Genomic DNA, 22,381 nt, shown 5'->3' with positions numbered 1-22,381 from the left:
GGTGGTCTACATTGATATGGTTCATATTTCATGATGCCTTTATGCCAGTGTTTCTCAAACATTTTCATACCAAGGACCACTTAACCAATAAAAAAACACTCGCGGACCACCTAACTCCACAAATATCCCAAAACACATCGTCTTTCTAGAACAGATTACAAATCGCCTGAAAATGGTACATACAAGTGGCAACATGTGTGATGAAGGTGTTGCGCTGGGCTATATCATGCATTCGAAAGTGAAACTTAAGCTCGCTCCATTGCGGAGATATTCCCCCGAGAGTGCGGAAAACTTAAATTTATTTATTTCCAATATGAAATGTTACCAATATACTCACGGACCACCAGTGGACCACACTTTGAGAAGCACTGCTTTATGCAGATCAGAGCAGAGTGCATTCTGTTAAAGGCTGACAACATTAGCTTTTTAAAAAACGTATTTCCTAGTGCGGCTTTTAAAACGTTATTTGTTCATTATTTGTTGATGACAGTTTGGAACATTTGCCAGTGTGTTAGTGGTTAGTGATGTTTGTGATGTCAATTAATTAAATAGCGCATACCGTTTGGATGATTAGCGCTTTACAGAAAGTAAAAACATGCTTTTCTCATGAATGTTTTTTCCACTCCAAACTCGGTACTAAGTCAATCCCAAAATTCTGAAAACCTGACGCTTGTGGTTATTTTTACAGTACTGCGGGTACCACATACTGTAGGAACACAATTAATTTAAATAATTATCTTAATCGAAATGTGGACTAATGCAATATTCACTAGTACTTCGGAGCTGCAGAGATATCAAGACCTACAAATCCTTAGCAAATCACATGTGTCTTGTACACATTCTCTCAAGAAATTAATTTGTTATATTTTTGAATAATAATGAGACTTATGATTCAAAATGAATCCCTCCAATATTGTAATCATATCCAAATTGCAATTTCAGTCAACATATTTGCAATTAGACCTTTTTTTTTAAATTGCTCAGCCCTAATTGTAAGTATAATTCAGTGGTGAAATCACATTTGTCTTACTTTAGTATTTAATAACTACAATTCTGGTATTGACAGCCTTACACATCGAAATGCAACAGTACAGATAACATTCATTGTAAATCCCGCTTCAATTACTTTCCACCCTGCCTCTGAGGGTAGTCATCCAGAGCATGTGCCAACACAAGGTCTGTCTGAAGCGTACTCATATAGAGAGTCTTATCCTCACTCTGCCATAGCTGAATCACTCCGGTAAAGGCAGTAATATACTGTATAAGAGCATCTAGCAGCATCACTGACAATGACTATCAAGTGACATCTCAAACCTTCCAATTTGATTAAAAGTAGAGTAAAAGAACCCCTCCAAAGCAGTGTCAGAAGTGTATTGATCAGAAATGCTTTATAGGGCTAAAGGCCAGACTAAGGCCAAGCAGCACTGCACTGATAGCAGTCTCTTGACTCAGCACACATTAATAATACATTAGATCAGCGGTTTTTAAAGTGTGAGGCTCGCCTCCCCTGGGGGGCGCCAGAGAGCTTCAGGGAAGGCGCAGTTTGAGAAAAAAAATAACGAAAAAAAGATGAGTAAAGTGACATTTGCACACTTTTGGCTGTCTGTGGAGACCGAGTTCCCCGACGTTGCCAAGAAGGCTGTAAAAGTGCTCCTTCCCTTCACCTCCACCATGTTTGAGTGTGGGTTTTCCGCATTGACTCTGATCAAAAGCAAGTGCCGGTCAAGGCTGCAGCCAGAGGATGATCTGCGTTTATTCCTGTGCATCAAAGACGCAGACTCATTGTTCCCACTAAAGTAGGGGTGAGTGTAATAAGGAGGCAAAGTTTCGTTCAGTGTGTTGCCGGGAGCATATAAGGATGTATCCACGATGTTGGATATTTTAAAAATTGAAAGAAAATATGTGTTGAGAACACGGCGTGCGAAAATATACGGGTCGTGCTGCAGCTAGATTTGCCTGTCCTCTGTAAGAAGGTGTCGGCGACTGACATTCAAGAAATAACGGCAGTCCACAGGCTGTTCCAACTTTAACAACTTTATTAACTTCCAGGGTAGTGAATTGAACATGTAATTGGGTTGTGTGGTATATTTTCATGCACGCACACGCATGTTCCACAACACACAAACTGAACAACACTCAATTGTCCGATCGCTACCAGCAGTGTCCATGCGATTTTGTTATAACAACAAGTGCAGTTACTGATGCAATATGGTTGAGACCATTCGGGCTTATTCTAGAGAGGTGCAAGGAATAGTCCAAGTAGTGGGGGAGCTTTATACAATATGTTTAAAACATAAAGATAAAAAGGTTTAAAAAAGTTATTGTTTAATATTTTAAGGAGGTGACGCTACTCTCAGCCAATCAAATCGGTGCAGTCAGTGAGTCAGCACGATAGATTCAAACACACACAGAGACGAGACAAGAGGAGAGAAACAGCAGTGATTAATTTCAAATGGTGGAAGGTAGACAGCGAAAACAGAGCATTTAATGACATTTTCTCTTACTGGACCTCTTTGAAATGCAATTGAATACCCCTGCATTATAGCAACAACAACAATAATAATAATTATAGCAATAATAATTGGGAGGGGGGTCGCGTTCTCATGTTCTCTGAGCGGAGACTCACCTTCCCACACTTTGAAAACCCCTGCATTAGATTAACCTGAAGAAGTTTGGCTTTGTGCCATGTACTTTCACAAACCAGACTGAGAAATCACTGTCTGCTCATTCAAAAAGGATTTAAACAGAAAACAGCTTCTGGTACTGTAGCCAGGAAATGACTTGGCAGGGTAAAACAGCAGCAAGGAAGGGCAACATCTAAATAGAGTGTTTTAGGATTATTTTGTTAACAAAATAGTGTATCAATGTTTAAAAATGTCTCAGTTAAGCAGCAAATGCAACATGAAACTATTGATAACTAATTGAACATGTTGAACATGAGTATGCCACTGAGCTGTCTTTTACTGTAGTAGCAGCCCTTTTATTGTCCAGTCCTGATGAATATCGAGATTCTCCATGAGGATGAAACAATCTGAAGACTCTAAGAAGACTGCAAGACCTGTCGGGGTCCAGGTCTGGGGATCCTTAAGGCCCTGACACACCTACCCGATTTTGGGAGTCAGAGGCCGTCAGAGGCAGTCGGGCATTCGCGGCGCCCTACTCAGGTTGGTGTGTCCCGCACCGTTGTTGCTTTACGGCACATTTTCATACCTCCCTCGGCCTCCCGCGGCCGATTCAACAACATTCAACATGCCGACTTTCTTCGGCCAAAGAAAGTCGGCCAAAGAAATCACTCTGATTGGCTGTTGCCTCTTTTGAATGACGAATACACACTACCGCTGCCTGCTGGTAAGGACAGTTATTGCCACTCGTCGACTGAAGTCTTTGCAGTGTGTTCGTAGGCGGGCGGCGTAGGCGGGTGGCGTAGCCAACGCAGTCGACGTAAGGCAAGGCAAGTTTATTTATATAGCACCTTTCAACACAAGGCAATTCAAAGTACTTTACAAAAAATGAAAGACATTAAGAAAATCGCATTTAAAATCAGTCATTAAAAAGAAAAGATAATGAAATAAACATTAAAAGAAAGAATACATGGATAAAAGTTACAGTGCAGTTTAAGAATAGTTCAATTAAAAGCAGCGGCAAAAAGAAAAGTCTTTAGTCTGGATTTAAAAGTAGTCAGAGTTGCAGCGGACCTGCAGGTTTCTGGGAGTTTGTTCCAGATATTTGGAGCATAATAACTGAACGCTGCTTTACCATGTTTAGTTCTGACTCTGGGGACAGAAAGCTGACCAGTCCCTGAAGACCTGAGAGATCTGGATGGTTCATAATTTAGCAGTAGGTCAGAAATGTATTTTGGGCCTAAACCATTCAGTGCTTTATAAACCAGCAGCAGTATTTTGAAATCTATTCTTTGACACACAGGAAGCCAGTGTAAAGACTTCAGCACGGGGAGAGATAACACCGGTATGTCCCTAGTACAGTGTCACGAACTCCAGTCCACGGTATCAATCAGGTAGATTCCTTGTGTTCTTGTCGCAAGGAAATTCGGGAACAGACAGGACCCCCAAAGTTGTTACCTAGAAATTTAGTGGTTTGTTCTGATCTGCCAGTTCAGTATGTGTGACTGGTCATACTGTCCGTGCTTAAGCCCATTTCAGTAGTTTTTCGAACGTGTCATACACCGCACCAGATATCTCATTAAATCCTTGTCTCGAGCTCTCCGTCGTAAAGAAGTCGACTCCCGGTGTATAAGTTTTCTTGTTTCAAGTGTATTCTCACAGAAGGTACGTCAACTTACCTCTAGTAACTTTGTTTTATCGTTGAGTGGAGGAAGATACGTGAAGAAAAGGACTGAGTATTTTCAACCCTTCCCCAACTAAGCTATTCTTGTCGACGTTGACAAGATAAAACAAGTTGTAGTTTCAAAGGCATTTTGTTATTAGCTCTAACACGACGTCGTATTCAGCTATGAAGATAGTAGATCTATATCTTTTAGCAAAAAGGACGGTTTCTGGACTGTAAATTGATTCGATACTACTGAGAATTTCGCAACAATCTATGTTTACATGTCTAAAAAGACTGTTCGACACCTACTGTACCTTACGCGTATTCGCGAGTGTTAAACTATTTGAGGAAGTGTGTTTGTCGGCGGGGGTCAGTAGTCGTGCTGGAAACGCTCGGTGATGAGGACAAAGCCATTCTGACTAAGTGGCGAGAACAGTAGATAGTGGAGTGTGTGTGTCTATATAGCCGGTTCGCATCTCCGTCCGTCGCGCGGGGCCGTACAGGACCTTTTCAACCTCTCATGGTATGCGGGAACTCGGACCTGGGTCGTGTATAGTCAATCTCAAACAACGCAAAACATGTGTTGTGCTAGGAATAGTCCGAGAAGCCTCTGTGACCGTCTACGAAAGACTTCGCTCCCCTCACCAGCTGGCATCCGTTGCCACTACCTGTGCCGCCTCTACCACGTGTAGAGACGAAACCACTATACCCACCCGCAACAACTTCCCGCCCCCCCGTTTCGCTGAAGTGGACGGTCCCCCCTCCGCACCGAACTGTATCCGTGCCACTACTCTCGCCCCCTTCTACCACGCAGAGACACCACTAAACCACGTCAGCAACTCCTCGCCAACTATTCTCGTGTACGACGGTGGGACAACAAGCGGAATCAAACCGCAGAAACTGAGGTCCTTCCTAACCACGGTTGGGAACATAGAGGAAGCACACAAGTCGTCTAGAGGTCCTCCCACCCGCTCCCAGTTCCCATTGCCTCTCATCTCGTCCTCGACACCCCACTTCCTCTCTAGGAGTCTCACTATCCCCCCACTTCCCGCCAGCCCCTGGAGGAGGTAAACACAGGCGTATTAGTCTTAAGGAGTCTTTGCGCCTCACGTCACTATCTAAAAGTTCCAAAGACTCGTTACACAAACGAGAGAAAGAGACAGAACCTAAGGAGGAACGGCGAGCAGGGAACCGTCTCCCTTTTCTAACTACTACATCCGTAACTCTTATGCAATCTCTATTTGTTAAAAGTGAGGACTGAACTAGTCACGGTTGAGGGTCAAACGTAATTTTTCTACAGACGCCGGGTCTTTTTCAAATTCCAACTAGTATTTTACCTGTCTTACCAGTCATGTTTGTCAACTTTCGTGCACAAGTCAACGTTTGTCAGACGACTTCAAGAGGTGAGGAGAAGACTGCATCCGCCATCTGCCTCGGTGACTACTTGTGGAGAACGTAACATCTCTCGACTTTCAAAGGTGTTTGTAAATTTCAGAAAAAAGTCGTGAAGACTGAGAACCAAAGTTTGTGTATTCAACACAGGTTACCACGTCAGTGGTGTAAGAAGTGTCAGCCGTACAAATCGGGGTTACGTGCCAGAAGAGTCAGTTCAGTCGTCTGGTATAGGAAACCCTTTTGTCTCATGAAACCACAACAAGATGACGGTAGGTGTTAGTCTAAAAGTCCGGGTCAGCGAATCGAAAAAGGGAGATCGGGAAAAAATGAAAACCTCGTCGATAACCAGGTCGATAACCAGCAATGGTAGGACAATAGCGTCCAGTAGTCTTTCTCCTAGAGGCCAAGACCAGTCACCTAATCATAGACAAGACCTAACCCGTGTNTTACTATAATTATATTTTAATTTAAATGTAGGCTACATTTTACACCATAAGTTAGTCAAGGAATTCAATGTATGATGGTTGGTCCTGCTTTTGTGTTCCGTTATGGTGTAAAATGTAGCCTACATTTAAATTAAAATATAATTATAGTAATGTGAAAGCCTTTTAGAAATGAATCGCACATAATAATTCCCACGGAGCTGTGAGCACTTATATATTTATGTGACGTTTTTCCACTCATCTTCCAGTTGTCGGTTTTCCTCTGTTTCAGGCCCATTCCCAAACCGCCCCCTACACCCTACCCCTACACCCTACCCCTCCGTTTGCGCGTTCACGCGGAGGGTCCGCCATATTGAGGGCTGTTCCAAACCAACAAGTGTGGAGCGGTGTGGAGGAGGAGTGGGCTATCAAGCCCTCAAACAGCGAGTATGCAGCGGTGCTGACTGGAGACCGGTCTCTACCTGACCGGAGTCACGCTGTGTGACAAGTAGTTCCAGCAAACATCCTCTGATTAACTGCGATGTTAACAACCTCATGATAACCTCATATGTTTTTAACTTAGGATCATACCTGTCTTTAGTCTAGAAAAAGGTAAATGTGTGTATTTTATTATAAAGTTGGGTATATTTACAGACTGTTGCAAAAACTAAGAAGCTTATAAACATCAGGTTTAAAACTAAAAGAGCTTTACAAAAAAGTAACACAATTAAAGATGTTTGGAGTTTTATTTGAGTTATTAATTTACATTTTTTGTCAAAGAGATGCTGATTTGAAACCGTTGTAAGTTACGACATTTCCTGTTTCTGCCGGAGAGACGGGAGGCCATCCCAAAGCTTGCTGCTGTATTTACTCCCTCCATCTGACAGGAGGGAGCCTCGTTGAGCTGCGAGTGTGGCTACAGACGGAGTTCACTCCGTCACGGAGGGGTAGGGTCGAGGGAGTGGTTTGGGATTGGGCCNTGGCTTCGTAAGAAGCATTTCAAGGTCCTGGAGTGGCCTAGCCAGTCTCCAGATCTCAACCCCATAGAAAATCTTTGGAGGGAGTTGAAAGTCTGTGTTGCCCAGCGACAGCCCCAAAACATCACTGCTCTAAAGGAGATCTGCATGGAAGAATGGGCCAAAATACCAGCAACAGTGTGTGAAAACCTTGTGAAGACTTACAGAAAACGTTTGACCTCTGTCATTGCCAACAAAGGGTATATAACAAAGTATTGAGATGAACTTTTGTTATTGACCAAATACTTATTTTCCACCAAAATTCGCAAATAAATTCTTTAAAAATCAGACAATGTGATTTTCTGGATTTTTTTCTTTCTCATTTTGTCTCTCATAGTTTAGGTATACCTAGGATGAAAATTACAGGCCTCTCATCTTTTTAAGTGGGAGAACTTGCACAATTGGTGGCTGACTAAATACTTTTTTGCCCCACTGTATAAATGACTAATCCATTATCAATATATTTTAGTTTAGTCCATACAAAATGATAGTTGAAAAAAAACAGTCGAATTAACTGTTTAATATACGAATACAAAGACACAAAACACCTCTCATTTTAGAGACAAAGACAACTTTCTTTTGTTGTCTTGCCTTTTTGCTTGATAAGTGACCTGTGTTTCTATCTCTGCCCACAAGCAGCTGGAAGCATTGACTGCTCATCACATCATGTCTGTCCTCAGTAAATCTGTAGCTCCATTTACTTTCCTGATTCTAAACCAAACTTGGATGTGTTGATAAAAATACTTTGGGGATCCCTGAAAGGTGTTTTTTTTTTTTTTTTATTATATGTTCTTCTTTTTTGTTTAAATGGGGGCTAGCTGCTTTCCCCTTCCCTTGAAGTTAGTTCATAGCTTGGCTTAACACGTCGCTGACTTGCATTTATAAAAACGCCTCAATTTACTGTTTATAAAACATCTAATAATTTATATTTTTCTCAGTTTAGACACAGATTATATAAACTCAAGATCTTTTGTGTGCTTTTGTTTCTGTAAGGAGCTCTGTGTTTCTATATCGTTGTATCTGAGTCTGTGTGATAACTACTGTATGTGAGGGTGTTTGTGTGTGCTGGCTGTCTCTTCATGTCGGAGTGATTGATATTTTCTGGGTGTCTGGGCTCCAGGCACTGACACTTTCTGTCCCTCACTCTCAGTCACTCTGACAAATCATCCCACACTCTTTCACCAGATCTACTGAAATGCATAAAAGTAAAATATATGACATGGACTGACATGACACTGTTCCATTATATCACATGAAATAATTCTGAGGATTTAAGCTCTAAATTGTTTTTTTGACACCAATTCAATGTTAAAATGTTGCTCTGTGCATGTGTAGTTTTGTTTCATCATCCAGTGCTGTCTCAATTCAACTATTCCCCTTTATATAAAAGCAATAACAGAAGAATAGCGAAGGGAATCGAGGTGAACCATCCAATATGAAATAGAAAGAGGATTTGTAAGGCATCATAGAAACAGATTTTCAGACAGATGCCGGATTATTTCTGATGAACACAAAATGTACCGTTTCCTTATTTGGAGAAGTTAAAAGGGCCCTATCACTACAGGAAAAGGAAACCTCAAAAAGCATAATAGGGCCTCTCTAAGATTAATATCAGACCTTCAAAAGGGTAAATCCAAGCACCAACATGTCCATAATGTACTGAAATACATACTAAACTTTCAAGGGGTGGAGAAATTGATGTATTAATAAAGAGAAGGTGGGAGGAGGAAAAATAAAACTGCATGTGGCAAGTGTCAACGGCAGACACCAATTAAATATGAAACAAGTGGAAATGCCAAATGCAGTGAGAAGGAACAACAAAATGCCATGAATAACAACAGATGTAGAATACAGCTTCTGATTATGATCTTTGGAAAATCTATTTAACATCAGATGGCAAAAACTATATTTACATTTCTTTTGCTGTTTGTTTATGTGTGCATGTGTTAACAGCAGACACACATGAACATGAGACTAAAGTAAATGCCAAATAAGGTGGGAAGCAACAACAACAACAACAACAACTCATGTATAAGAAGAGCGTGCAGGACAATATACATATTATTTTGCTGCTAATTTCCCCCTGACATACCTCGCCATTACATCTCGTGATTCAAATGCTGCTTGCTTTCACAGAATAAAATGACGCTAGTCCCTTTAGTCATGTGCTATTCTTAACAACAATGGTGAATTGGTGTCTGCTCAGGTAAAAAAACATCCCCCCCACAAACAGGAAGTGATGCACATCTGCTTTTATTATAGCAATATCCGTTTGATTTAAATATATAGTTGCTGGACTTGCTGTGGCTTAAAAAAGCAAAGCAACGCATTCAAGATCAGATAGAAGTACGCCACAGACTGGCCCACTCGATGTGACGACATGTGGTCTCTACACACAGGAACACTGCGCTAATGAGCGGTTAGCATCGTGTAGGAAGAAAAAGCTGCTGCCGTCACTGAGATGAGATCACTGCAGCGTCAGGAGGCCGACATAGACCAACCACCCAATGAAACCAAAATATGTTATTAATATACTTTCCTTTGAGTGTCACAGTACATTTGGAGAGAAAACTTCCTGCAATGACTCTCCTCACTCTCTTGATTTGAGCCTCTATTTGACAGCTTCTGATCCTTTCCACCCCCCAGGCTGCACCATCAACAAATAGGAATAAACTCTTGATCTGCTCCCTGTACTCATCATCACCCCCCTATATTACAGCCCATCTCTCCCCGGCCACCAGAGGGGGAAGACAGGCATATTAAAAGAAATAAAGCCACAGGGGACATATCAGATTTCAAATATAGTATTGCAATGACAGCTATAAACTGTAGCCTGAGTGCTTTGGATGGACCGTCTTAATGTTCTATGTGGGACCAGAGAAGGGTTTTTATAGACCAAGTCCAATCAGTATACTGTGCTGTTTCGTTTTTTATTTATCTGACTCAAGCAGTTCAAAAGAATGTGTTGTTGTGCTTGGTGAACCGTTTGCAGCATCATTGGGCACTTTGATCTGCTTTATATTACTTTGTTGTGTATTGATCATCCATCTCCTTTCAAACAGAGCTTGAGATACGAGTGTGATTTTATTTTAATTTGTTCTTGCTCTATGCTTTGTTGTGTGGTGTTTATTGGTTGATGGGTTGGCAAAACACATTCCTTATCAGGTTCAAGGAGTTCTATAGCTCTATCTATAGAGACTGAAAACACATCTCTTTCGAATCCACTTGGAGCGATAGAATTACTAACAAAGCACTTATATACTAATAAAGGAATGGCTTTTCTAAAGCCAGTTGAGTACACTTGAAATGTTTTGGCCCTATGAAACCTGATGCACTTATATGATTCTGTTTTCTCAAGTTTGTATCTTCTTGGTCGAATGCACTTATTGTAAGTCGCTTTGGATAAAAGCTAAATGAAATGTAATGTAATGTATCTTTGTACTTTGTAAACCATTCACCATGTTCAGCACCATTGAGCACTTTAATCAGCTTTTTTATATGATTTATTTATATCAGAGCTTAAGCTATAAAACTTGATTGAGATGATTGTTTGCATTTATAAGTTATAATGTTGTCTGTTGTTGTGTGGTGTTAAATGGTTAATGGGTTGGCTAAATTGTTTGCTTCTTACTTAAAAAGTCAATAACCTTGGAGTGTCAGATAACTTGCAGTACAAAGGTCGTTTCAGTATAGCTGTAATAAATAATCCAAAGAACTTCCAGCTTTTTTCAATCTGTAGTAACTTTATTACTAAGAATTAAGTTCGATTTGGAGCTATGTTATTTGTCTCAAGCTGCTTTACAATATCAAAGTGCTAATAGCCTGACCTGGTTTGTTCTAATGCTGCTAATTAGCTAATGAGTAGCTTTCAGTTTGCTATTGGATTGCAAACAACCCTTTTTCTACAGCTTGCCCTCTAACCCATCACACCAGGATTGGTGTCTTGTCCACGCTGTCCTTGTTAGAGAACTGGACCTCGCATCTCCAGGTGTCTTTGTGTGTTTTCATGCCATCAAAGTTCAATCTTCCTCCCTCTCACTTGGATAAAAGGACCAAATAAGAGGAAGATTCGCCAAAGGGTTTGAACCCTCTACTTGAAATCCTGGCAAACACAGAAAGACTGTTTCGGCTCAACTGAGAGAGTTCATGGTTGGGTCCAACCTTGGCCGTTCTTTGGGCTGAGGTGACGTTGGCCAACCGTTGAGTCGTCAAGTCGCCCAATTAGGAGTCTTTGTTTGGCGGAGGTGAGAGCTGTGTCTCTGAGCTTTCAGTTCCAGATGGGTAGAGTTGTTTGAGTCTGTCTGTTCCTTCTGACAGGGGCCCGGAAAGGTCCTAAAGGGTCCAGGAAGTCTGCTGACGTTGAATGAACTAAACTGGAACAGTGTTTATCTGCAGGCTGACACTCAGTGTGTGACTGTCCCTCTGCCTCGTCTGTTTTTCACTCTCATCCAAACATTGGAATTTCTTTGATTTCTGACTCTCAGTGCTACTGTGAGATTTCACACTTGCATACAAACACGCTTTTCTTGGCTTTCAATGTCTTCCTGGGTCTCTTTCTTTAATGTCCTCCCTTTTAACACAAATCCATTTCTTTTTAACTCCAGAGAAACTTCCTCTGGAGGGATCTTTGGGATTTTAACCTTTGCAGACCATTTACATGTACATGCAAATAAAAATAACACACTCCAGTGAAGCAAAAGCATAATAGAGCACCTCAAGGCAAAGCTTACATTCACTAAATGATTGAGGACTTAACAAGTTTTCTTTAAAATACATTTAAGCACAATTTAAAAGACACAAACAAAGACATGTTTATAGTGTTATCAGTCTTTTCATATTCAGAATGTGTCTGTACAACATGTTCTTCTTTGAGTGCACTTTCACTCTCTCCCCCCCCCTCTTATTTTCATTCGCTCATGAACCATCATCAAATCTCACAACCTCCTCAAAGTCTTTAAACACATCCTTTTGTCTCTTTGTTTTGTCATTATTATTAGCTGCGAGGAGGCAGCCATGGGGGAAAAAAGAGGGAGAACTATTTCGAGTTAGGTCTCTATGGAAACAGAGAAGCAGCCGCAGGGTTCAGAGGAGGCTGGCGGATCAGCACATGGCTTTAAGTTTGAAAAAAGTGCTTCCAGATTCCTCTATTCCTTTTGAATATCATGAATTAATTACAAATAGTGATTTTTAAATCTTTAATAAAAAAAAAAGTGTCAGTATTTGCCGACCCCATCTCATGCCTGCTCATCAAAACCTTGCTGTGCGCTCTTTCATAAAAGTTATTTTGTTCAAATTAGTAGTAATCTGTTAACTTTTTACCCGGTACAACTGCGCAAATATTTCATATACAGTAGCTGACATAAACAAATACATTTTTGTAGGGTTTCCAGAGCAAAGCGATCGACTAAATCAATATGCAAATAAAAATGCTGTATTCAGTTCTGCTTATTGATTATATAATAGAAAGTTAAACAATTTGCAGTGTAAATATAGAATCTCTTGACTTGTATGATTGGCTGCCTTGGTGTTAGAGAGTGTAAGTGGTTGTTGTTCTTCTCCAGTATTTATGAGGGCATCAATGTGTGTGTGTCTTCATCCCTGTCCCATGTCTTCCTCTCCAGCTCTGCTCTATGCCACCATCTTTGGAAACGTGACCACCATCTTCCAGCAGATGTACGCCAACACCAACCGCTACCACGAGATGCTCAACAACGTCAGGGACTTCCTGAAGCTCTACCAGGTCCCCACGGGCCTCAGCGAGCGGGTCATGGACTACATCGTCTCCACCTGGTCCATGTCCAAGGGCATCGATACGGAGAAGGTGTGTCTCAGAGGTCAAAGGTCAAGGGATAGGCTGATGGAAGATTTTAGTATTGATTTGACATCTTTGTTTGGTGGCAATGATGTTTGAGAAAAGAAACCTCCTTGTTTTATTTTTAATCTGATTGGGGGAGACTGAACATGTGATGCAAGCTTACATTCCTGAGTCTCTGCAGTTTGAACATAATAATAATAATAAATACATTTTATTTGGGGGGCGCCTTTCATTGCACCCAAGGACACCTTACAGGGCATAGGGATAATATAGGAAACAATTAAAACAGTGGATTTAGTGAAATATCAGCCGGGGTAAAACAAGACAAACAACAGGAAATGGACACAGGGTACAGTTTATAAAGAAAATGCCAGTTTGAACAGGTGGGTTTTGAGTTGGGTTTTGAATGTTGTTATGGAATCAGACTGTCGGATGTGTAGTGGCAGGGTCTGGGAGCCGAGCAGCTGAAAGCTCGAGTGCCCATGGTTTTGAGGCGAGAGCTTGGGACGGTGAGAAGTCCTACGGACGAAACATGTCGTTAACAAACATTGCATGCCCAGCTTTATGTGATTCAATTGAGGTTTTGCAGCTTTAGACCAAGCTGTTAGCTCAGCTCTATATTTCGATTTTAAATATTCGGGAAGAGAAAGAGAAACAAAAGATTAAAATAAGCACACGTTCATTAAATATTCTACCATTCCTTGGATTTAATATTCCACTGTGATAATTCATCTTCTCAGAGTCTTCTCCTGACTTCCATGGAGCTACGAACTTATCTCGAGCAGAACATAATCACCTTACCTGTAAAGTGCAAAATCCATTTGGGAGCCATGCATTACCTGCATAACAAGCAGCCTTCAAAGAGGCAAAAGAATCTGATAAAAGCGACCGCACATTAAAGTGCATTTTCTCCCTGCCGCTGTTAGATTAAAACAACTGCTTCTCTTCCTCTCTTTGTATCTGTCTTTTAACTTCAGACAGTAATATCAGACAGGTCTAATATTACTTGGGGACATGCAGTCATTTGTTATAAGTGGAGTAAACATGAATTCTTCTAACATGAATCTGTCATGTATGTGTGTTGCAAAGTGAAGAGGTAGTCATTTATCCAAATCAGACTTCCTGCTCTGATAGCACTCTTCTGCAACACTAAACTGGGTTTGATGTCTGGCTCTGTTTATGTTCCCTCCTTCAACTCTGGAGGAACATAAAGTATAACATTCAAGTGTATGTTTTCCTAGTCTTATAGTCATGACATTTTATGGGGGGAATTTCTGTAGACAAGATTGTGTTTGCAACATTGCAATTATGTGTCTCTGTCTTCCAGGTATTATCGATCTGTCCTAAGGACATGCGGGCTGACATCTGTGTCCACCTCAACAGGAAGGTATGTATCTCATGGTTTTCCTACAGGCACTCATTAGTAGTAAGGCAGCGCTTCACTTTTTACAAAATGAAACCCAATTCATGCTTTGACTTGTGTGTCTGACATGGTTTGAAAAAAGGAAATAAGCGGTCAGCTCAGTTAGAAATATAAACATTAGAGATGTTAGGAGTTAACATTATAATTTGTCACTGAGACTAATCATTTTTGCAATCCACTAAACTATTAAAAATGTTAAAAAAGTTTAGCTTGATTAAGTGACCCTGAGCCAAAGTTGTTTCTAAACTCGGTGCTAACCCTGTTAGCTTTAATTGGCATATTCCCATACCCAGACTTCCTGTACACACACTGCAGTCATTTAAAGAAAGCTGTCCTTAACGGCAAAGTGAAGGCATAGCTTTCACCTGTTGAACATTTTGACCAAAAATAAGTGGATTTTTCAAAAGAAGTGGATCTGATTTTCAGCAAAAAGTCCTTTTTACCTTTGTCAAGAAATAACTTTTTCCCCACATTTTCACTGAAATAAAAAGACAATTGAGCCTAAATGTGATGCTTGTTAATTTGCCTAAAGTTAGTTGGTTCATCTCTACATGACATGATACATTGGCCGATTTCTTAAAAATTAAATGAGAAAAAGTTCTTATAAGTTCTCTCCCAGTACTTATAAAGATTTTGGTGATATTATTTTTGGTGATATTACTTTCTCCATACATAATTAATATCAGTCTGATTGCTGGTGGAACATTTCAGAATTCATGACTGAAAACCTGAAAATAATTGAGCAAAGATATGTGAATTTTTCAAAGACAAATCCAAAAGCTCAGTTTTTTGGTGGAAAACTCACTCAGGTCTTCCCTCTTTTTAAAAGTAATTAGATCTTTTGCAAAGAAGAGTGAGACAAAATTGTAGCAAAATGTAGTGCTTGTTAAACAGCCGTAGTTTATTAAGTCAGTTTCTACCAAAATATAATGACCTAAGAAATATGCCAAAAAGTCAGTTAAAATTAGAGCCTGAATAATAATAATAATAATAATAATAATAATAATAATAATAATAATAACAATAATAATAATAATAATAATAATAGAGATTTTACTTGTGTTGTCTTTGACTCCAGTCCAAATTATGAAAATAATTATGAAAATGAGATATTTTGCAGAGAAACGCGTGAGAGAATAAGAGAGAATTCAAGCAAAAATGCAAATGTGGTGCTTGTTTAGCAGTAAGTCTTCTAATTGATTTATGTAAGTTAAGTACCCAATTATGATTAAAAAATAAAGAACCCTAGCAATAGGATAATAATTTGGTTTCAAAAAGAAAGAAATGTTGGTCTGAATTTTGAATAAAGATGTTTTCTTTGTATCCTGACAAAATTAATATCACTGTGCACGCTGGTTGAAAATGGTCAGACTTGACTTGAGATAACTTTAAATGTTGAAACAGCTGCAAATGGCGCTCCATCCAAAAAATAAATAATAGTCCTACAAAACATCTCTTTCTTTTAAATCTAAAGCAGAAAATGGTGTCTGAACCTGGTGTCTGCAGTAGCACAATGACGCATTCAAGTTGTTTTGGTCTCTTATTGTTCTGCAATGTAGGACTCCTGAAAGAGAGCCAAACTGCTGCCCCAGCTAAACAAAGTCCTGAATAAAGCCAGGGAGGTTGAGGTGTATAAGGCCACAGAGGGATTATTTCCTCATGGAGTCTTACATTTCTTCCTGAAAGCTTCAGGTAATTGACAGGAAGCACTGATACGAAAACACTGAACTCATCCCGGTGAAATGAGAAGCAAACCAAATGAAGACTCCACTGTTGCAGTGATGGATTATCTCACTGTGTACTTTAGAGGCTGTGTTTCATTTTGCACACATAAAGAGATCCCAGCAAAAGACTATTCCTGCAGAAAGAAAGCACTTTTAGACTGTAGAGAGGAAGACCTGCATGTTGCCTGATGTGTTCGAAAGGCTGCAGGATTTATTTTATTAACAGTTTGAAATGACAGCATATTTCAGCCTAAAACAGTCTTTTCATACTGATGATTTTGTTATTGGGAGAAGCTAATAATAGTAATATTAAAGTTTGTCAAATGGGTGTCGCTAAAAAAAGGTTATGCTGCACTCACATCAAAAAACATGGAATCCCCAATTGAATAATGTTTTTGTCTTCTGTAGACCTTGAATGTTAAGAAAACAATGTATGACTATGTTACCTGTATTGTTAAGAAAACTAAAATGTACATTGTTCCCTATGTTTAGACAGTACGCTACAAAATATTCAAAATGACTATCAGAAGTCATAGCTTCAATGGCCATAATGAGGTCAATAAAAACATTTTGCAAATGTCATAAAAGAAAATGGTGTCAAGTTCAAATAATTACAAATGTAGAGTTGTCAAATTGAAGTTACCTACGGCATTTACTCTGTTTCTGCAGCAAAATGAACTTTTATTTCACTCTTCTTCAGAAAAAAGAGTCTTAGAAATGTAGCTGTGATCATGTGGGCAGAGTCTGACTGCCCTAGCAACAGTTTTTAAAGAAAAGACAAAAAAGTATTAATATCCCTCTTTCAGGTGTTCAATGAACATCCAGCGTTCCGGCTGGCCAGCGACGGCTGCCTGCGCTCACTGGCGGTGGAGTTTCAGACCACACACTGCGCCCCGGGGGATCTGATCTTCCACGCCGGGGAAAGCGTGGACACCCTGTGCTTCGTCGTGTCGGGGTCACTGGAGGTCATCCAGGACGACGAGGTCATCGCCATCTTAGGTATGTGGACATTTACTATTATGTCATTACTTGTGTTTTGGAATGAGGTTGAGAGTCAAACTCCCAGCTATGTGTGTGTACTGTAATATTTATGAAGAGGGATGATAAGAGTCTAACAGGGATAATATCAGGGACACTTCTTTTTACTGAGAAAATCACAGGCACATTGCTGCAGCATTCAGCGTAGTGCGCAGTATCATAACCATCAGCAGGCCTCCGGTGAGCGTTTACTGACAGCGAATAACAAGAATCAAAGATTATCACAGCAGAGAGCGAGTGTGTGTGTTGTTGAGGTCCTTTGGTGTGTAGGACTGTTGAGGTAGGTGCTTACCAACAACAAAAATAAGTCAGTCTGACAGTCTCTGCTGTTGGGAAATTTGACTAGTGCTTATTACTATTCTGGCTTATGAGACAATCATCCTAAAAACAACATTCAAGTTTATTTCCATCAAGGGACCATTTAAACCAGAAGGGGCATTAACCAGAGCCCTGGTTTAAAAACAGGCTCTCTAAAATACCTCTTAAAGGAAAACAACTGTTCTTTTTTTCCCAGTTCTTTCTATTTGTTCTACCAGTTATAATATGTTTCCCTTGAGCACATCAACATCCCTTGTCAATAGAGAACAACCTTCAGAAAGTGGAAAACAAAACTTTTTTGATTTTCAAAAATGTGTTAATGCAGTTTAATCTTAAAATATGTCCTTTTTTCTACCTCGAAAAGATCATTTTTACAGCATGTTAACTGCTTACTTATGTAATACTGCATTCTGTAGTCGACGGAAATATCAGTTTTAGCTCATCTTTGTCAATGTCTTTTTTTTAATTATAAGCCATATTATCTATAATAAACTGCATTATTATGGTAGGTAGTGGTGCAGGAAGATACCTGTACTGCTTCCGATCTGTAATGCTAGTTTCTGGCAAGATAGTAATCCGTTATGTACGAAGGACGTCCCAATAGCTGAAATGCACACGGTAGAGTCGAGGAGGGGTGCGGGAGTATGGCGTTATATTTGTGCCTCTATCCTGAGCACGCAATGAAACATGTTGAGCATAGAAAATGCGATTGAGCGCACACTTGAACATTTTTGAGCACAGAGAAATATATTTTCTCTCATAAAACTCCTGCTCCGTGCGCAAGCAGACCGCTGCANGAGCTTCAATATCGGGATCCATGTATTTATGATCCTCTCAATAATGGAAGTAGTCATCACATACAGAGCATCTGTGAAGGACCCTGTTCAGGAACTAGTTGATGCTCTGTATGTGATGACTACTTCCATTATTGAGAGGATCATAAATACATGGATCCCGATATTGAAGCTCAAGACGGTGACGAGTGACTGGCCTCTCTGAATCCCCCTTCTCGTTATCCAGCAAGATAAACACTTCCATTCATCTTGGGACCACCAGGTTGAGATCTGTCACTAACATGAGCAGTGTGAGGCAAGGCAAGCTATTAATACAGCACCTTTCAACACAAGGCAATTATTATAGACATTTTATTTATTGGGATAAACCCCTTGAGATGCACCATCTCGTTTTCAACCGACAATAGCAACAACTTACAGACATACATAAACAAAAAGACAAAAAGCAAAACATGACAAACAAGACAACATCCTCTTACATTTAATGAAGGCCATTTAAGTTGGTTATACATTGTGCAGTGATGTGTACGAAAAGGACAACCAAGAAAAAATCTGCATAGTCTGTTGTAGGCTATGTTGAGTGGAGCAAGATCTGATTTATGTGCATTTTGGTAGAAAACATCACAATAGTCCATAATCAGAAGAATAAGTTGAGAAGCAATTCTCTTACAGACACTGAGCGTAAAACAATTGCGAGAGCGGTGTAAGACACCGATTCCGTAATTTACTTTTTGTATTACATGCTTTATATGTAGTTTAAATGAAAGTTCTGAGTCTAGCCATGCACCAAGATATTTAAAGCTATCAACTTTATGCAGAGAAGTTTTTTACTACATTTTATTACTACGTTAGGTTTGGATTTGAGCTTCTGCCTGGTACCAAAGACCATGGTATAAGATTTTGTTTTGTTGAGCAGTAGTTTATTGTGTGATAGCCAGTCCTGTAAGATATTAAAATCCGATTGAAGAAAGATCTGAATTTGTGAAAAGTCAGATTTGGATGTATATATGACATACAGTGGGGCAAAAAAGTATTTAGCTAGCCACCAATTGTGCAAGTTCTCCCACTTAAAAAGATGAGAGAGGCCTGTAATTTTCATCCTAGGTATACCTCAATTATGAGAGACAAAATTAGAAGAAAAAAATCCAGAAAATCACATTGTCTGATTTTTAAAGAATTTATTTGCGAATTATGGTGGAAAATAAGTATTTGGTCAATAACAAAAGTTCATCTCAATACTTTGTTATATACCCTTTGTTGGCAATGACAGAGGTCAAACGTTTTCTCTAAGTCTTCACAAGGTTTTCACACACTGTTGCTGGTATTTTGGCCCATTCCTCCATGCAGACCTCCTCTAGAGCAGTGATGTTTTGGGGCTGTCGCTGGGTGACACAGACTTTCAACTCCCTCCAAAGATTTTCTATGGGGTTGAGATCTGGAGACTGGCTAGGCCACTCCAGGACCTTGAAATGCTTCTTACGAAGCCACTCCTTCGTTGCCCGGGCGGTGTGTTTGGGATCATTGTCATGCTGAAAGACCCAGCCACGTTTCATCTTCAATGCCCTTGCTGATGGAAGGAGGTTGTCACTCAAAATCTCACGATACATGGCCCCATTCATTCTTTCCTTTACACGGATCAGTCGTCCTGGTCCCTTTGCAGAAAAACAGCCCTAAAGCATGATGTTTCCACCCCCATGTTTCACAGTAGGTATGGTGTTCTTTGGATGCAACTCAGCATTCTTTCTCCTCCAAACACGTCTAGTTGAGTTTTTACCAAAAAGTTCTATTTTGGTTTCATCTCACCATATGACATTCTCCCAATCCTCTTCTGGATCATCTAAGTGCTCTCTAGCAAACTTCAGACGGGCCTGGACATGTACTGGCTTAAGGCAGTGTACTGGCACTGCAGGATTTGAGTCCCTGGCGGAGTAGTGTGTTACTTATGGTAGCCTTTGTTACTTTGGTCCCAGCTCTCTGCAGGTCATTGACTAGGTCCCCCCGTGTGGTTCTGGGATTTTTGTTCACCGTTCTTGTGATCCTTTTTGAACCCGACGGGGTGAGATCTTACGTGGAGCCCCAGATCGAGGGAGATTATCAGTGTCTGGTATGTCTTTCATTTTCTAATAAATTGCTCCCACAGTTGATTTCTTCACACCAAGCTGCTTACCTATTGCAGATTCAGTCTTCCCAGCCTGGTGGCAGGTTTACAATTTTGTTTCTGGTGTCCTTTGGACAGCTCTTTGGTCTTGGCCATAGTGGAGTTTGGAGTGTGGACTGTTTGAGGTTGGGGACAGGTGTCTTTTATACTGATTACGAGTTCAAACAGGTGCCATTAATACAGTTAACAAGTGGAGGACAGAGGAGGCTCACCCTTTAACTGCCAGCACAACACCATTTGGTAGAGCACATTTCGGCGGTCATGATATCTTGTTGAAAAAAAAAAAAAAAGTTGAACCTTCCATCTGATTCAGCCAGCTCTTACCCTTTGGTTGACATATTATGCACAAAACAACCTCTAGATGTCACTGTGGTTCAAACAGAATGCCCTTCAGCTAGCTTCAACTGAGAAAGTGGCATGCTAAAAATCACTGCTGAAAGAATCACTCTTTTTGGTCAACTTTGTAAGGTAACCATATCATTTTTGACATATTTTAGTGGCAGGGCATTGACTGAACATATTAGATAACTTATGCACAAAAAAAGTTTTAACAAGGGTAATTATTTTTTGGAAAAAAATATATGCTCAGCCAATCGGTCGAATTGGACTTTTATAGTAAGCTAGCAATATGGACTTTATTAGAGTTTCAGAGATGTTTCAAAATATGGTAAATAAATGGCTCGATTCATGGTAATTTACTAATCTATATTGCCTTATGATCTCCAGAGTGAAAGAGTGATAATTATATAGCACAATATGCAAATCCTTACCATTCCACCAAAAACAGCAACACACAAGGTTTAATCAAAATTAGGAAACCAAAGAAAAAGCACTAAAGGTTGGGTATGTCATTTTTGGAGAAACCAGCTCGAGTGGCGCTGAATTTGAAAAATACACAACCGGAACAAATCTGTCCACTTCCTTACAGAGCCCTCTCATCCGGGACACACGAACGCGCACATGACCAATGAGGGCACGAGATAAGTTGTGCACAGATGCGAAGGCTGACAGGACAGGTAGGCCATCCACATTATTTTAGCCGGGGCCGGTTAAAAATATTGCTTGTGCTTTTTACAGCGCCACGGCTTCACAGATTTAAAAATTGTTATGTTTTATTGTCAAAGCATTCATATATTCATTGCTATCGGGGTGTTTAGAGCATTCCATGGAATATAACAAAACTGTTTCTGAAATAAATTACATACCCACCTTTAATATTAAATCTACAAACGATAAGGAATGATGTGGCCTGATGTTGTGTGCTGCAGGTGGTGCTGTGGGGCCGGAGCAGAGAGGAGCGACCACAGCGTCCCTCCTCCCACCAATCAGGGATGGAGGGCCAGCCTGCACACATGTATGGAGAGTTCATCCACTCCTCCCTGGTGTCTCTCTACAACAAACTACATCCAGGTAACCCTGTGTTTGGCCTTATGCCTATGGCTCCATCATAATTATCCTAAATGGAAGTTATCTATTAATAATAGTCAGGCATTATTAATGCTAACTTTTGGTAAGTTAAGGACACAGAACGATGTACTGTTGCAAAATAAACACCTTAATTGAGCATCTGATGGTTTTTTCCACTAGTCAGAAAGAAGACAATGTTATGGAAGCAAAGCCCCAGGACAAATATTTGACTGCAGTGACTCACCTTAATCTTTTTCACTTATCCCCCCCCCCCCCAAGGAAACCAGTGACCACTTCTGGTGCTGTTCTCTTTCCACCCTACTGATCCCTCTCCTTGGATCACTCTCGACAAGACTTCATCTATTAGGTACCTTTGTGCATTTCCGCTTTAAATGAACTAAAAATGAAATGTCGCGGTAGTGGGCTATTGTTCAACCATACATTAAAGCTACACCTAAACATATTTCTTTGATTAACAACAGACCACATTTCTCCGTGCAATGTAGATATTTTCGTTGATTATATATATATCAACCAGATACTATCATCAGCAGCAACAGTAAAAAAAAATTGATAACCATGTT

The 22,381-nt window shown here is 40.2% G+C and overlaps 1 protein-coding gene across 1 annotated transcript; it reads left to right on the top strand.

Moving 5' to 3' along the window:
- The first annotated feature begins 12,725 nt into the window (after nt 1-12,725).
- Nucleotides 12,726-21,121, top strand: LOC104954560 (potassium voltage-gated channel subfamily H member 5-like). The gene is made up of 4 exons (XM_010781682.1): nt 12,726-12,941; nt 14,263-14,322; nt 16,889-17,081; nt 21,117-21,121. The coding sequence occupies exons 1-4, from the start codon at nt 12,726-12,728 to the stop codon at nt 21,119-21,121; spliced, it is 474 nt and encodes a 157-aa protein (XP_010779984.1).
- Nucleotides 21,122-22,381: the final 1,260 nt, after the last annotated feature.

This window comes from Notothenia coriiceps, unplaced genomic scaffold, assembly GCF_000735185.1.
Source record: "Notothenia coriiceps isolate Sejong01 unplaced genomic scaffold, NC01 NC01_scaffold00023523, whole genome shotgun sequence".
Classification (NCBI taxonomy): domain Eukaryota; kingdom Metazoa; phylum Chordata; class Actinopteri; order Perciformes; family Nototheniidae; genus Notothenia; species Notothenia coriiceps.
This window is presented reverse-complemented; position numbering and strand designations above follow the sequence as displayed.

Excerpts from the sequence above, each read along its gene's own strand:
- LOC104954560 (XM_010781682.1), top strand. The coding sequence starts at position 12,726 with ATGTCTTCCTCTCCAGCTCTGCTCTATGCCACCATCTTTGGAAACGTG. Across the intron at positions 12,942-14,262 it reads AGGGCATCGATACGGAGAAG|GTATTATCGATCTGTCCTAA; the intron begins GTGTGTCTCAGA and ends TCTGTCTTCCAG. Across the intron at positions 14,323-16,888 it reads GTGTCCACCTCAACAGGAAG|GTGTTCAATGAACATCCAGC; the intron begins GTATGTATCTCA and ends TCCCTCTTTCAG.